Raw genomic sequence first — 17,937 nt, 5'->3', positions numbered from 1 at the left:
TGTCGATGGGCTGCAATAACAGGGCCGCAAACCGATGCCACCATGCATTGAAAACCGTCGCGCCTTCTCTTCATTTTTACTGTCGCCACATACTGTCCCGTCCATGACCCCTCTTTAGCAAAGGTCGTCGTATTCCATGTCACCAGTAGGCCCTCGGACCTACCTGTGGCATTCACGGCCACGAAGCCCTGGAGAAAGCCTCGTCCCACCTAGTTCCATTCTTTTGTTTCACACCTCTCCAACATTGTCTCTTGTAGGCAGACCACATCGGCTCCCCAGTCCCATAAATAGCTTCCCACCACTCCCCGTCTCCCGTCATCCCGTAGACCGTGCACATTCCACAATACACACTTCATCTATGATATGATAATTGCCCTCCCTGCATTTTCTCCGGTGTCACCTCAACTACCTCCGCCAACTCAAGCAATGTCGGGTGTGTGATTTGAGTTTCCTCTGTCTCTATTTCCTTTATGTGGCTTGATGACTCTATGATCTCTTTTCCCTTGGAGCTTTGACCATTTGGTGCTACCTCGTGTGGCTCTTTTCGAGATTTCGCTTTCTTTGATGTGCTGTCCGCGCTTAAGCGCACCTGACCATTTTGCCCGGACACCACCCAAGTCTTCTTACCATCTGCCTCTGTTAAAGCCAGTTTCCCCCTTCGGTAAACCACGCCCTTGAACCGGCGAAGAGCTTCATTAGTTATCTGCGGTATCCTCTTCCGTCTTAGGCTTCGGTCTTTCTGAACCTTGTCCACAGTGGCCGATGTCAGCGGTAAGGCCGATGATGCGCTCTTCCCTGCATCTTGTTGCCGCTCTCTACTCCTTGTACGCCTTCCTCCATGGTAGGTCGCACCGAGGGGGGTCTTGTGGGGGAGCCCCTGAACTCGCAAGGTGCTGCTGGGGGAGTCTTGTGGCTTATTCTGGCCTTGAAGGTTTTCGTGTGTCCATGTGACCACGCTGATTCTGGTAACAACTCCCCTTCTATCACTTCGACGTCTAGTAACACCACGTTTGGGTCCCCGAACTCCAACCCTGTCGAGATGATACTCTTAAGCCGTTCGAATAAGGAGACCAATTTTGTCAGCGTCGATTTATTGAGATGCACCAACGGGACCCCATGCATCTCCACCACGATCCCCATTTTTTTAACTCCATCAGCTCCATCGGTGGGGAGTATCCGCCGCCATCTCACCTCCGTGGTGTCGGTGATCCGTTGCTTCCAGCCGCATACCGCCACATAGGCAGCCATCGGTACCCCTCGAAGAAACAAGGTGTTGGTATCTATCCGTCGTATCTCCGCCTGCTCCAATTTCGGGAATTTCTGCCATAAGCCAGCCCGTACGACCTCGGTCTCTGGGCTATCTCCGAAAACATCTCCCACCAGGCATTTTTGGAGAAAATTGATGCCCTCATCTTGCCCTTCAGTAGATACTTGGATCTTTTGCTGTCTTTGGCTTTGGATCGGGTGTCCTGTCTGCGCCTGAATTCTGTTATTTTCTCCTCTTCCTTGCCTACACTTGAACTGGCGGTGTCCTGTCCTTCGGCACCCCCAGCAGATCACTGGATCTCGACAGTCACGTGCATGGTGGCCTCGCGCTAAACATCTGAAACAAATGTTTTTCTCCCCGAGGGGTCTTCGCTGTATTGGCCCATTGACAAGTTGAGCCCTCTTTGCGCTACGAGAACTCACCGTCACCCATCCAACCTCTTCGTTCTCCAATCCGCACGGGACTTCTTGCTCGTTTGCCGTCCTCATGTGTTTTCTTGATCCGTCTATGCCTCCGCCCGCTACCGCAACTCCAGGGTCCTCTTGCGCTCCCTCTGCATTAAATGTGTGCCCCCAGGGTCTGCCCTCTCTTGCCCAGGTCCCCCTTCGCCATCTCCCCTGCGGCATTGGTCCTGTTCTATCCTTCTGATTATTGTTCAGGGCACCCTCGTCCCTCTCATGTGCCCCCTTGTGCTGAGCGCGCACGGGTCTCTTACCCCTCTCTTCATCTCCTCATTGTGCATGCCGCTCTGTATTTTGCGCCCATCGTGGAGGGGCGACTCCTGTTCCAGCATCTCCCACTGACGAGTATCATATCGGGAGGTATTTTGGCGAAAGCCTTCTATCGTTGCATCTCTCATGCCACGGCGAGACCCCATTCCACCTTCACAGAAATCTCTTCGAGTATCGCGTTGCCGGCCCTGAGTGTTGTAAAACTTTGCCTTGGTGATCCCCTTCTGAAACTTGATCTTAAGAGGCAGCCCCGCGAACATCTGTCCCTGCAAGGTTCTCAATGGAAAGACCGCGTCTTCCACCCTTCTTAAATTAACAAAGGCATAGCTTCGCCAAGGTATGAAAGCGGTAGTTTCGAGGTCCCCAAATCTTAGGAACTGCTCCAACAACATGCCCTGAGTAACTCGGGGCGGGAGGTTTCCTACCCATAGGTGGCGACTCGGCTGTGCTTCTGCCTGCCCCAATGGATGACTCTGATACGTTCTTGAATGTATCTATGCAATTTAACGAAATGAAAGATTGATCTTGAACGTTTCTTGACACTTCTTGAAAAATGTAACTGTCTCCAAGAATTGTTCGATACAATAGGATTGAAAGGGGGGACGAGAGAGATAAGAGCTCGCAACTCCGACGTGGTTGATCGCTCCCCTTGGAGCAACAGCTTCGATTCCACGGGATAGAATTGCGATGCCTGTGAAAGATGTGCAGGAACGGGGAACAAGAGGAGGTAGGGTTAGAACAAGAGAGGGCAGGGAGGAGGAAGTAAGAGAGAATCCAGAGGAAGGTAGAATGGCTTACAATTGGTTTCTTGATGCTTCTTCTTTATTTTCCGTATGTATATATACATACAAGGAGGAAGCCCATTGGTTTCGGCCTAACTGGGCCGATAGAAGGGCTTGGATTCCATACCGGGCTGCCGTTTATCATAACAGCGGCCCGGTATCATATCAGACTCCGGGGATTAACTCCATTCCCCCTCTCTTCAATTCTGGGGTTGAACGCACTGCGATGTTTCTCCCTTCCCCCCGTCGATCTGGCCCTTCTTTCTCTTGCCGAACGAGCGCTGCGCTGTCTCCGCTGCAGACAAAGAAAATGGAGAACCTTGGGCGAGCGCTGCGCCGATCTGGGTGCTGCAGATAGAGTTCTTCAACTGCGAACCAAACCTCCAGGATATCATGCCTCCTCTCAGCCTCAGAACGAGATGCAAAGTTGATTCTTTCTGGATATTATAGTCAGCGAGAGTTCGACCATCCTCGAGCTGCTTGCCGGCAAAAAATAAGACGTTGCTGGTCAGGAGGAATCCCTTCCTTGTCCTGGATCTTCGCCTTCACGTTATCGATCGTATCACTGCTCTCGACCTCTAGTGTGATCGTCTTCCCGGTCAGCATCTTCACGAAGATCTGCATTTTCCCCGATCACCGGCGACTTCCGCCTCCCTCCTCGCCCATCAAACTTTCAACCTTATCCTTTGGCATTCTTCCTCCGATAACGAATTTCAGGGCATTTCTGCAATGTCACCTTCGCTATCCTCCGAACCCTCTATGCTTGTTACATTTCCACCCTCCAAATCTATCTCATCAACATCGCTCTGTCTTTGATTCATCGTCTGATTCCACGTCTGCATCCTCATCTGCATCCTCTATGATTTGCTCGATCACTTGAGAAATCAGATCTCTGTCAACTTTTCCCTGGGAGACCACCTTCATGACCTTCACCTTGACCCCGGGAATGATGTCGTCCAAGATATTATGAATACCAGGTACATCCTCATCACTATCCTCCTCATTGTCATTATCTTCAGAAAGTTCACCGTTGTCCAGAGAAAAATCGTCGGTGATTTCTGTTGAAGGATTCAAGCCAATGCCAGAAGTAGTGATCTTTGTCGGGAACTTGCCAGGAAGAACATTCTTTCTCGCACAAAGAAAGTGAATAGGATGATACAAGAAAGAAAGAAGATAGGCCTGGCAATATTTGGGGAGAATAGGATGGTGAGTGCTGCTGGTGGAATCGAGTCTATCATGGCCAGAAATCACGCCAAGAACAGCAGCCGAGTCCAGGACCGAAGCTCCGAAGCATCCGATGGCATCCAAGAAAGAAGCATACGCCATGAGCCCGAACCTGGAAACCCTCCCGTAGGTCGGCTTGACGCCAACGACGGCGCAGAAGGACGCGGGCTGCCTCACGCTGCCACCGGTATCGCTGCCGAGTGCCACCACGCACTGCCGCGCGGCGACGGTGGCTGCGAAGCCCCCCGACGAGTCGCGCGGAACCCAAGCCAAGTCCCAAGGGTTCGCCATGGCATGAAATCCGGAACCCTCGGTGGAGCTACTTAGATACTCGGTGTCTTAGTAATACTATGGGGACTACTTAGATACTTCCTTTTGCAGCCACTGTTAATTAATTTCCTCATGCCGTCCACGCTGACACATATTTAACAAATACATGAAAGGTAAGTGGCAGAGGCTAGGTGGTCTGTGGTGATACTAAGTGGCCGACAAGGGGCCCATTGAGGTATACTGAGAGTATGCCAGATAGTGGGGTGGAAGATTGAGGGAAGACCAATCGTGAGAAGAACAGGCAGTGATACCATGTCAGCCACTGCACCAGCAGTGGTCCTCCAGCCAATGGCTGACATGTCTAGTGTTAGAAAGAAAAACCTCATCTGTTATGTACTAAGGAATCGTATAAATAGCAATTACAATTTACTGGGCCCTTTATGAGTAAATCATTCTGAATAAGAAAGTTAGGATGTGGGCATGTTCACTTAGTCTTTTACTGATAACATAAAGATAGAATAAGACAGTGATGTCTAACAGGTGTGAATGCCTGTTCTGAAGTTGTTGTCTGTTCTGAATGTGTGGTATGCTATCCCAGATTTGGTATCACCATGAGTTTCCTCCTGGATGATGTCCCTGAGTTGAGCAATACCATGAGTTTAATTGGAACCCTATTGATAAGCTGAGCTGCCTTTGTGGACTTGATGCGATGTTTGAATGACAAGAACCCAAGTCTTTTCCTGTATATGACCTAGATTTCTCTCAGGTGCATTGTTTTGTCGTGACGTATAAACATAAGAGCTCTAGTGGATTATCACTGGATGCTTTAAAAAATGGTCTCATTTCATGAGTTAAGAAATGAGACACTTTGTGATATGATCCTATTCGGAACGTATTGTGGACACGCTTGTAATTCAACGATTCAATGCGACAGTTCAATTTGTCACGAGCGATAACAAGATAGGGGAGGTCAGGGAGAGAAGAGGAGGAGAGAGTTCCCAGGATAGAGAGGGGAAGAAATGGGAATGGTCGGCAGGGGGCTGCCGGCTCCGCGTCGAGGAGGGCATGTCGACCTACGAACCACAAGAGAGAGATGAGGGAAACCCGGAGAGGGAGGTAAGAGGGAAGGTTGAAAGCGTACTTCTGATTGTCTGCCTCCCCCGTCCGCGGGGAGGTGCTTAAGTCGGTGTTGGGGTGGTGTGGGCCCATTTGGGCATGACGGGCCTGGCCCGTACCTTCTGCCTTGCATAAACCCGCTGCCAGATCATATCACTTTGCATCTTCAATACTAAGTTTCTTGATAGATGTATCAAATCACAATTCAACCACTCCAGATATTCAATTTTTATGATTTTCTGCTTGGCTTTATGCTTGAAAAAATACTGTGGAATAATCAACACATTCCATGAACTGTAGCCCCAGAATCAAAGATCCAATGTCTGTCATCGATTAAGTTCATCATTTGATGAATGGAAGAATGAAGAAGTGAGATGCGTGTTTAGCCGATGAAGTTCCATCAGAAGCTTCTCTACCTTCAGTAAGTGTATTTTACTGCAAAAGTGGATAGGAAGTACATGATGGGGGTTGAGAGTCATCAGTTGTCCTTGGTATAGGTATTCTTGAATGAGAAGCCCACATACAATCCTCCACTTGCTAGTCTGATAAGTTGTTGACAAAGTGTGGATTTCACGTGCCATCTGTGGCCTGAGGATGCCGTGCGAGTGCAAACAGGTGTGGGAACTCTTCCCTTAGTGTGCCTCTAGTCGACCAGTCATCTTGCCCGTGGTGGAAAACGGAGCCATCCCTCAGCTTGGCACCAAACATTCCCGACTTCAGGGAACACCTGCCTCAGGCCCTGCCAGAATGTGACAACCCTCTGACCATGTGTTAGGCCCCTAACTAGGCGGCATTCCTTGCCCAGAGGCCTGCGTGCTTATTGGAGGGGGTGTCCATGTTTTTGGCTCACGAAATTAAAGGACTGAGTCATTATGGGTAGTGATGCCCAAATACCTAATCTTTCAGGCCATTTCCCTGTATGTGGTGCTACACTGCAGACGATGCACGTGCACGTCCACGCCCAAGGCGTGGGACGGATTAGGTACGGTCTGCGCATGCTGGGCGCGCGGGCTGATCAGTGTGTGCGCGCGCGCGCCAATGCCAAGCGCCACGTGTGGGCGCCAACGCTACGCGCCAGCGCCAAGCGCTGTGCGCGAGAGCGGGAAGCGCTGCGCGCTGGTGCAGGACGCGCAGGCCGGGGGGCGTGCCGCGATTGCAGGGCGTGGAGTTGTGCGGGGTGCTGCGCAGCGGCCGCGTGGGCAGCGCGCGCATTGCGTGTGCGGGGCGCGGGGCCGGGAGACATCCCGCTAGGAGACTAAGGCATGTGGCGCACCGAAGGCGCCGAGACGGCACACAAGGCGCGTAGTGCTCCCGCGGGTAGTGCTGGGCGCGCAGTGCCCAGCTCGGGGGCATCGAATGCGGCGGCGTCGTGCAGGCTGCGCGCGAGAGTGTAGACACGGGTGTTGGTGTCGTGTGTGATCGTCAAGGCAGGGGTGGCGTGTGTGATCGCGCGCGCTTGTGTAGCGGCAGAGCGGGCGCGCGCGTGCGGAGCGGCGGCCTTGAGGCAGTGTGGCGACACTACATCGGCGCAAAGCGCCTCGTCTTGTTCGTTGTATCACCCCTCGTCTTCCCCCATGTAATGATCCCTATGATGATGTACTCTTTTATGATATTAATGCAATGACCCTATTTCCTGACGGGGCTGCGTCCCCACCATCTCCTCTAACCCCTTCTATGCGATCTTAAGCATCTACAAAGCTTCCGCTGCAAGAGATCAAGGCTGCTCAGTGTTTTGCCCTGGACATTGAGGCCGGCACACACCAAATTCGAGCAACAGACCTAGCTCGGGATTTGACCGTGTGATCATGTCATACATGTATTATTTTATCATGTTATATGTGAGTTTTGGAGGGCTGGAGCCCTGGACAACAAGTGGAAGAGGAAAGAAAACACAAACTTGATTAAAACCTAACTACAACCACGCACCCATATATATAGGCATACCGATATGGGTCGAATGTTAATGGGCCTATAATAACAGGTCATATTGTAAATAGAAAGAGAGAACAAAAAATAGTAAATACACAGCATATAAATATAAATAGTGGTTGTTGACTGTTAGATAACATTATGCATTGACATGTAACTACATACTTCATCTCATTTTGGAGACTTAATATACTGATTAAGATTATGATTTATGGTGATTTTCCCCTATGGTTTCTTACAGACATCATGCACAATTATGGAGGTTGCATTAATTTGAGATTAAAGTAGAGATTAATTGGTGAAGTGTGAGTATTTCAGACCGATTAGAATTCAATGATAAATGTTCTCGCAGAATAGTTTTCAAATAAAGTATAGCCATCGTAGAAGATTGGGCATGACTCAGCAGGAGTCGACCAAAGTTGGGACAAAATGTGCTTTAATCCCGTATAGAAAGAATCAGGCATAATACGAAAGGTTGTGTGGCTTTCTGCCGTTCAGTACCATGATATATGAAGAAATGTCGAAGGTTGTTCCTTTATTTTTCTAATTTTTATTTAGTTTATTTGCCGTCACATCACATGCGTTATCTATGATTTTTTTCTCTTTTTGTTGTTGGTTCCGGTCAAACACTTCAAAGTCATTTTACTTTGCAATGCGATGATATCTTTGATTAGTTAATTATTCATTCCTGGCTTAATGTCATCATTCAGGTGAAACTCGCCATTCAGCACATGCGCAGAATTATAAAGAAAAAGACTAACTTTGATATCATGGCCCTTGATGCATTGCAGGTTTCATCTGGACTCCTATATGGTTCTTTTGAAACTTTGGCGCTTATATCTCTCTTATTTTGTATTAAAAGAAAACGCTACTATGGGTAAACATGTGTTCAAAGTAGGTTTCATCCTTAGGTTGCAGTGATCTCTAACTAAAGAAGGCTTCTCTTTGTTCTGAACATTTTCATATCCTGCTGGTTTCTTCCATAAAATAGGATGCTTTTTGTGGAAGATAGTCCATTGTCTTTGATTTGATTGGACCAACTCTTATGAGTAACCAAGACTGAATTAATGTTTGAAAAATGAGCCTTGAAAATATTATTGTTTTAGTTAAAAGGAGCTCAACCTCTTTTCTGCACTTGGCCCTTAGTGGAAATCTTTCAGGCTTATACTGGATCTTTCCTTTAATTATACTGCTCAATTACTTAAAATTTTAATATGTTAAATTATGGGAAAATTTTCACTTCAATTTTCAATCTGGTTTTCTTGTCTTGTGGTTGGCATCATATCTCTGATCCTACGTTTAAGGGTTCCTGATGATAAACATGTTTTAATACTTTTTGGTGTTAAGGTGGCAAAGAGTTGCTTTGTGCCTGCTCTCTTGGGACATGCAACTGATGACGATTTCATCCGCCCACATCATTCAGATCTCATCTATGATGCTTATGTCGTAAGCACACATCCATAGTTATTGTTTTGACCACTTTCTTTTTGAGATACCTGTGTTTCTTTCCTGGAAATGGACATAATCATCATTTTTGCTATTTAATTTTAGTTTCCTGGAGGTTGTTGGAGTTTATGGACCGGGGCTTACTTGTCCATTATTTATTTTTGATTCATTTTCTTTGTGTTTTTTAGAGTATATGGCTTCCATTCTTGCCTTTGTTGTATATTGATTTCATTCACTGCTCAGGGTCATTACTACGTTATCCAACCTTATCACTCGATTCCCTCTGCTCAGAGTTTGCCTCTCATTTTTTCATGACGTTATTGTGTTCTGTCTTGAACTCTCAAAGTAACCTTATTTAATGTATTTCTCTTTCTATCAAATCGTTTTTTCTATGAATCAAAGGTAATATCTTTGTGAGATAATCTACATGAATTCTTGAATAAATGATGTGCCCATTTGCGATTTGTCATAGTAGCTTTATCTTTGATTTGATATTTTGATGTTAAATTGAAAATACATCTATGTTTACATAATCCAGTGATTATAACTTGCTCAATTTCCCTGAACAAAGCCAGTCCAATTTATCATGTACGATCAGTTGTACTTAGAGGTTGATCACAGAAGGAATGACATTAAACTGTGTCGTAATTCTGTTAGGCTTTTCATGTCAGAATTTCTTGTCTAAAGAAACATACAACTGATTTCCTTGCTGAAAAATTTTGGTTGCTACTTCTCTATTATTTTGTGATGATTTTTCACTCTCATAGTATTGGTTATTAATCTATTTCAAACTTGTTTCAGGGGGACAAAAATATCATTAAATTTGATGGAGATCATAACTCTCCTCGCCCACAGTTTTATTTTGATTCTATAACAATATTTTTCCATAATGTGCTGAACCCTCCGATATATGAAATCAGGGAGGATTATCATCAGACTGTTGTGGACTATATTGATCAGGTATATAATCTTACAGCATGATTAACTGGGGGAATTATTTTAACAGAAATTACTTGTCCTTTTCTCAGGATAACTGGGAAGAAGTGATTGCATTGGACTGTCAAGACGAAGGCCCTACTCAGTTGCCCTCTGGTGAAACCTAAAAAACTTTGCTAACATGAAGTTTTCATAATTTTTGGGGTTTTGTCTAATTTTTTTTTCAATAAAATGATTGACTGCACTGTAGTGAGCGGCACAAATAATTCAGCGGCTGGCATTAATCGTGTAAGGATTAGAAGACCCATGAGCCGTATGGAGGTTAGTAATTATATTTCTTATGATGTTTTGTGTACTTCATTCATTGTTGTGTAAGTGCACATCCTTTATTTAAGACGGGCTAACTTTGGGAAAATAGCTCCTTTCTGTAAAAATAATGACCCTTTAGGATTTTAATACTCATTTCCCTCGATCCATTCTCTGTGCAAAATGTTATGAATTCTAATCTGTGTACCTTCACCTAAAAAAATTACTAGACTACATTTTAAGTGAAGGCTGTGACTTTTTCTCAGTTGGCATCAAGAAATTACATTAAACTAATATTGATCTTTATAGCTGTACAAATTTTTTATGTCTTTGTCAAGATGGAATATAAATTGGTCCCTTTGAACATCACAAAATTATAGTTTTCTTTTTTGGATGGCATATCTTTTTGTTTTTTGATCTGACTTAGATTAGCCAAAAGAGAAACTTGTAAATTTTCTTCTAATTTCAGTGTTTTTAGATTAGGTTGAATGAAATAAGAAATTCCCTTTTAATTTTTAATGTGGTGATGGATTGTTTGGCAATCTAAATTTAGGTAGTTGTCATTTCTCTGAAAGTAGTGTTTGCCATCACTGATCTAGTTATCATTGTCCCCATTATTCTTTCACGCCAGGATGATTATGATGATGACAATATCATCATTGTCATCACCTTTTGACGGCTGGTAGGATGACAGTAACGATGACAATGTTATCTCTCTCTGTCAATTTCGATCTGTTGAAGAAATCTTCATTGTCCTGTGTCCGCTGCCAGTATGCAGATGATGACGACAAAATCGTCATCATCACTTATCGGGCTGCAGATTATGGAATGTGTAAAGCTTCATCATTCGAACAACACCTGGAAGTTTCAATCATCACTAAGTGACTGAGTGTGTTTAAATTTATCATTTCCAGGTTCCCGAGGATTCATCTCTGCTAAAGCTATCCCAAGATTTGGTATGCCTCTCCCTAGAGTGTTAGTTACTTAGATTTTCTTCATTGTACATTATTGATCGATTTTTTTAATTGATCACAATAATTTCAGGAGAATGGTTATGAAAACGGTGTTGGGAAATCATCATCTGGGTTGAGAGACTTAGATCTCTCCAATGGTCCCCCCCATGGCAAAGCTGATGATAGATTTCTGGCGTACTCATTTGATACCTTATCTGACATGGCATACACAATGGAAGAGGAAGAAAGGGTGAACTCAATACTCTCTACTTCTCTCCCGTAATACACTGGTTTCAATGTCTTACATGGGGTCTTCCAAAGCATTTGTTTCAGCCTAATCTTGCCCCTTAACTGTTGGCCTTGCCCAAAATTTAGAAGCTTATATCTTTTAAGTTTGCAAGAGTCCTGATAAGAACTCACAACAGGAAAAACCGGTCAACAAGGTTCAGTCAATGACTGAGCCTTAGCCTTAGCTGGGAAAAATAACAGATTCTTAAATCTTATGGTTATAAATACCCCCTTGTAAGGTCATTAGACACCTCTTGATGAATAATCGTTTTGTGATCTCTTGGCATGAGTAGCTGTATCCGGCTGTCGTCAGGGCAAGAACTCCTCCTCTGAATGTTCTTGAGGCCTAGGACGTCCTAACTTCTCATATACTTCATCTCCTCTTACTTCCTCTTATCTTCCCCATCTTATTGATTTTTATTAGATCTCCTAGGGGATTGTAACAAAAGTTTCCTGCCTGTGCCCTGATAGCAAGCAAGGGTGAAGGGAAGGAATGGAATTTTCAATGGCATAGGGTTATGCTAGCCTGTTTAAGTAGTACACTGATAAGATCCTCATCGTAGCTGGGTTTTTTTTGTCGTTCAGCCCCTAAGTTAGGTTTTCCTCCTTGTTAGAGGGCAGCAAAGAATCATTTGGAGTTGAAAATTGTCTTCCTCTCCCTCCCTCTCTATTGCCATGACCCTTCTTTCATTCTGACCCTCTGCAGAAGATCTTCCCAGTAAGAGTGGCGACAGCTCTCTCTCTCTCTTACCCCTCCACTCCTGTTCTCTCCTCAATAGGATCCTTTATCAAGGTTTCAATCATAGACATGCTATTTGTCCTGTTCTATAAAACCATAAAGAAACAAAATCCAACGTTGTAGTAGGTAAAAAATATGAAGAAATGAAAAGAAATTAGAACATAAGTTGGTCAATTTAAATTAGAGTGAAGATGTCTCATGTCTTAGCATATTACCTTCCTTTGTTATTACCTTCCTCTTCTCTCATATTTCCTTTTTTCCCCTTGGGTTTTTCCAAGGAATATCTCTGCAAGTTTTAATTTGTTCCTTTTTTTTCTTAACTGCAGATGCTCATGGAGGCAGTGATGGAGTCCTTACGTGACTTAGAGATTCAACACCTTAAAGAGCAGCATCCCCTGGCAGAGGGTTCCTCAGATTCTTCTTCAGACCCTTCCAACGAAAGGGAAGCTACCTCTAGTGAGTGCCCATCAGAAATCAGAGCCAATCAATCACTGCCATCTGGCACTGATCAGGAAAGTTCTATGCCTCCCACTGCCGCCAATTCCTCTAATATAACACATCAGAATAAGTTAAGAGATGGCTCCATGAACCCTAGTTGCAGCTTGCCTGAACACAATGATGATGATATATCAGCTAGAACTCAGGCAACCATAATTGTTCAGAGGAACTCACTAGGGAATCCTTTTGAGGGATTGATGCAGAGGTTTGGGAGTATCTTTAAGAATCATAAATGAACAAAGAACTATATCTGGGTGTCCTCTCCGGGGAAAGAGATTTTATAAATTTCCCACTAAATTGAGTGAAGTGATTGGTGGGGTTGTATTGTGGGTGTACAGTGTGATCCCTGAAATGTATAGTGCTGTCGACTATTTTTTTTTCCATTTGAAATGATGTAAACTTTTAATTCTGAAGTATTAAAGGGAGATATGATCTATGGCTTGTCTTTAAATACATTATAAGAAACATTACAAATTTACCATTTAATATTCGACGGAATCAGTTTTGATGTAGTGTTCATACAAAAATCTTCTTATTTCCGAAGGAATTTTGGTTTACGTCTCAATCTGGAAGGGCATAACAATGATTCAATTTTTTCAAATTATAATTTATTGGCTACAAAATTTTGATTATACACGAGCTACATTTTTGCAATCTCATTTATCGTTGGGAAAATCAGAAGGTAAAAACTGTTTAACATGGCAAGTAGACTCATCTAATTTGTTAAGTTTTAATAATGCTAGTTTCTATGCATATGAAAACCTGAATATTTTTGAGAGAAAATCCTTATGCTACCTTCCTAGAGATCTTTTTGCTCAGAGTTTTTTAAATTGTTTAAAAACCAAAGCAGCCAAATTTATTGAGGTGTGGTGTGAAGACTGTGGCTCGAATAGGGGGCCGGAACCTTGAAATGGATTAAGTGTTCTTTGTTAGGAATGCATAAATTCAAATTATTTTGTCTAGATTTATTTTAAAATTTTTGTCCAAGTTTGAACCATTTTTCATGGGTCTCAAGCTTTCACTTAGTATATACTTTTACTTTGTAGCACATGTACCCTAATAATGAAAATGATGGAAATGTTTGGATATGGACTTTACTGATGAACTTGGGAGCTTTGGAGGGAGACTGTTCTATTGTCTATTAAGGATTACATCTTTAAGAGTAATTGATTACATCATTGCATATTAGGCGAAATCAATCTCAAATTTATAATTGAAATTTAAGAGTAATTTATAATTGAGCTCTCTTATTTTAGGAATAGATTCTCTCATATGTCAATCTGAAAGTACAAAAAATATAAATTTAAAAATTAAATTTAGTGGCAACAAATTTCTGGATGTCAAATTATATTTTGTTTCAGTCTGATTTATTGTTGTAAAAATCAGAAGGTAGGTTCGATACTGACAAATGAGAAAGATACCAAATGATACATATAATCTTCAGTACTTAGTGGCTCATTGTGTAAAAAGCCATTGAGATAATTAGCTTATGGGAACTAAACTGAGATTACAATGTCAAAAATCAATGTAATATTTATAAAATTGATTGAGGCAGATATAATGAGATAGAGCAGAGGGAGAAGAGAGAGGAAAGACGGAACTGTGTTTGCCAATAGGCACCTACCATGATATCTGACAGCCAAAACATATAACAAACATCACACTAATGATGTTCTAAAACTATGATCATATACATTTTGAAGTAGTTTGACGATTATAGGGAAAAATGAGGAATTTCCAAAAAGTCACGATTAGAAGGGTATGTCGTCAGGACTGGCTCTTCTTGTGACATTAGGCAGTAGTCGTTTGGGGGCCATTTATGGGATATTGCTTGTTCGATATCCCAAACTCATTTATCTCATAATATTACAAAATTCTAAGTGCGTTAATAGAAAAATGTAATATTTAATTGTCAAAATAATGCTAAAATTGAGACCCATAAGAACTATTTATGTTTATGTAACTTTAATGCCTTTTGATCTGTTTTTTTTCAAAGGCTAAATTTTTTTCTGTCCTGTCCCCTCTACACCATTCGACTCCCTTGCCAACAAACTGAAAATCAATTATTTATTTAATTACTCTTTTTGTGGACAATATCTTAGAATCACTTTTATTAGAAAGTGAAGAAAACTATATGTTCAATTCGTTCAAGCTGTGAATATAATGAAGTAGTTAAGTCTTGAAAAAAAATAGTTGATGGAGGACTAATGTCCTAAATAAAATCTATTAGTTCCTTGTTAAATTTGAGGTAGGACTTATCTGTTATATCTTAGATTTTATTCTATAAATTTGAATGAGAATGATGGAGGACAAACCCGTCGAGCACGCCCAGACTCATCATCAGCCACGTCGTAGAGCCAGAGGCGATGTGAAGAACCCGAGTTTTTGCTACCATGTTTGAGAAACCGCATTCATGTCGTTTTATTTTGTGTTCGGGTTGTCTTATGGTTTTACGGAGGTCCTTTTTGTGTATGGTCCTCCTCTTCGCATCGTTTTGTTTTTATCTCGTCATCTCCCTTGACTGTAGGGAGGCCCCACTTCTGCGTGTGTACGAGCCTCCCCCATGTGTGATTTTGTATCTTTAGGTATTTTTGTTTACACCCTTTAGGTGGGAAGCCCATGCTTGGCTTCTTCCCCTAAAGGACCCTTTAGGGGGGAAAGCCCACTAAGCTTCTCCCCCCTTTAAGGGGGGGGGGGGGGGAGAAGGTTCACGATGTTCGTGAGATCTCTCTCCTTTGAGATCATCCCGCGCCTTCGAGCGTCCTTGTCAGTTTTCCACAACGCTGCCCTGGAAGGTTTTGTCGGTGGCACCCCCTTGAACGTTCCTCCACAGGCCCACTGGACGTGCCATGAGCGGACTCCCAGGCTACCTTCGCTCAGACACTCTCTGTTGCCGCCTCTGTTCACGCCAGCTCATCACCTGTGATATCTCGACCGTGTGGGAAATCTCGATGCCACGCTCAACGACGGCACGCTTGATGCCCGAACTCACAAGTCTCACTCCGCTCCCCTTTTTTTGCAGTATTATTATCTCTTCCAGTGCCAGTCTCGAATTGCTCATTGCCCTGAGGGAGTTCTTATACACATTATAGGTTTATCCACCGTAATCGTGTTAGGGAATTTTCTTTGACGGTGTTGGATCTGCCCTTTCACGTCAACGGTGCAGGCGCTCTTGGATGAAGATCATCCCCCACTCTATTGGCCCTTGAGCTGATCACGCAGATCATTGGGAGCTTGGCCGTGCCACGATCCTCCCCCGTGTCGTCATCTGGGTTACGCCTCAGATCACCCTGATTCTGACATACTTCTCAATGATTTTCTTAATCGTATGTATCATTTCATTGTTATCTCGGACGTCATGTTACATCAGAGAACCATATTTTTAGTTGTAGAGAATATTGCTCAAGATGGATACTCTTTCCCTTCAAGTAGGCTGGGGTGCCTTAATTATCTTGTGTGATTGGATACTCGTGAGTTTATCTCATGGTGCCACTAATTATCCAAATCAACTATCATCCATTACATCATTGTTGATTATGTTTTATAAATATTATTTTATCTAAATATCATTTTAGTTCCTAAGAGAGAAACTTTAAATTGAATAGACTTCAGAACTAGACTTCATGGAAATGATCTAGAATCCCTGTCTTGGGTAATTGCTATAGATCATACTGTGATATGTCAATTCGTGACTAAGGGGCTCAGTGAGGCTTCAAAATTACTTCTCGAGCTGAAAAATATTTCCATGTTAGGCATACTCTACCTTAACAATCTCATATGGTACACCTTCAGTTTAGTATGGACAATGAATTCAATTTCATGGTCCAAATGAAGACTGGCTCAGTTCTGGAGGCCGACCCAGGTACACCAAAGCCCAGTAAACCCAACAAACACCAGTGGACCGTTACATGCCACAAATCTAAGAGACCAGACTGAGAAGTTCAATAAAGCCCAAGAGCACATTTAATCATCACACTCAAGAAAGGAGATTGATAAGACAAGGTTTTTAATTATGGATACATGAAAATAATACTGGGTTTGGAGAGCTTAGATAATGACATGATTTCAGTAAATCCAGTGATTCAAGCTTAATGGAAATGACATATAATGTATAAAAAATAAAATTCTAATTTATTTCCTGTTTTTGTGATTTTTAACTAACTTTGATACTTGATACTGTTGTCTTATTGGTTAATTTATCATATATTCAGAATTTTTTAAGATAATATTCAGTAATATTCTTTGTTGATTCTATAAGATTTGCTTGAAAAATGAGATAAAAAGAGAGAAAACATCAGAAATCTAAAGCCACATAAAATTATAAACATTTAGAGTTGATTCTGACGTATTCAATGGAGTCAATAACAACATGTCCATCAATGTAAAACACATTTTTTTCAACAAAACGTGATGGATTAATAATTTCTTTTAAAAAATCATTTTTTTTCTAATTTGGAATAATAGGTTAAACTGAATACCTCTCTCTCCATACTCAGTATATTTTTTAAGAAAATCCTAATTATTTCAAAATAAAATCTTATTCCATTCAGACAAATTAAACACTTCTAGTCAATTAAATGCATTATTTCACATAGTCTAAGGAAAATCAGAGATGAATGACATTAGTTCTGGATTATAATTACTCAAGCTCTTATTATTACATGTACTTTATCTTCTCAAAGTAGATTAAGGACTTTATGATTGCATGATGTTCCACTACAAGTTTAATTTTCATAGATACATATTCTAGGCCATTACTTTTTGATTCATCCTTCGGAGTTTTCTGGCATGAAATTTTAAATCAATTTGTGGAATTGGGTGAATATGATGTTTTTAAATTTTATTGAGGAAAAAATATTAAAATTAAATAAAAAACAATTATGAAGACTCAAGCTCTATTTAATTTCACACATGTTTACTTGATTCTAGAGTGTCGGGTTCACAAGTATGCCCTCAGGTGACTAAGAGAGGGTAAATGAATATACATAAATTATTTCTACTTAAGTAGTATTAAGTTCATGGAACAAATAGAGGCCCTTGGTATGTTAAATTAAAGGTTAAGATCTTTTCTCATATTCTTGTTCCAAGGATGCCTCATTAAATTACAAAGTTTGTGTCCCAAAGTTCACCATATTCATTTGAATGTCATCCCTATGGATAGGAAACCTAAATATGGACTGGACTCCTAGTCCCTATTTAGGTAGTATCAATTCCTACCATGAAGGCTTTAATAGTTCAGAACATGATGTAATCTTCTTTGAGAATATTACATCGTTTTAAAAAATATATTTAATCATGAAATATTAGATATGATCAATCAATCTCTCACTTATGGTAGGAAATGATACTCTCATTTGTCAATCTGAAGCTGCAACTAAATATAATGGCCGCAAATTTCTGGGGAGAAAATTTTATTCTTTTCCATTGTGATTTAGTATTGGGAAAAGTAGAA

The 17,937-nt window shown here is 42.1% G+C and overlaps 1 protein-coding gene across 1 annotated transcript in view; it reads left to right on the top strand.

Annotated features, from left to right (window-relative positions):
* Nucleotides 1-12,919, top strand: part of LOC144715725 (alpha/beta-Hydrolases superfamily protein) — a 32,818-nt gene extending 19,899 nt beyond the window's left edge. The window contains exons 7-14 of the mRNA XM_078590699.1: nt 8,030-8,110; nt 8,667-8,765; nt 9,567-9,725; nt 9,794-9,857; nt 9,952-10,022; nt 10,922-10,963; nt 11,052-11,210; nt 12,314-12,919. Coding sequence (XP_078446825.1) covers nt 8,030-8,110; nt 8,667-8,765; nt 9,567-9,725; nt 9,794-9,857; nt 9,952-10,022; nt 10,922-10,963; nt 11,052-11,210; nt 12,314-12,721 — 1,083 coding nt within the window. The 3' untranslated portion in view covers nt 12,722-12,919. The remainder of the gene's footprint in view (nt 1-8,029; nt 8,111-8,666; nt 8,766-9,566; nt 9,726-9,793; nt 9,858-9,951; nt 10,023-10,921; nt 10,964-11,051; nt 11,211-12,313) is intronic.
* The last annotated feature ends 5,018 nt before the right edge of the window (nt 12,920-17,937 follow it).

The sequence above is a fragment of the Wolffia australiana genome, chromosome 19 (genome assembly GCF_029677425.1).
Source record: "Wolffia australiana isolate 7733 chromosome 19, ASM2967742v1".
Lineage (NCBI taxonomy): Eukaryota > Viridiplantae > Streptophyta > Magnoliopsida > Alismatales > Araceae > Wolffia > Wolffia australiana.
Note: the sequence above shows the minus strand (reverse complement) of the source record. Positions and strands in the feature narration are given on the sequence as shown.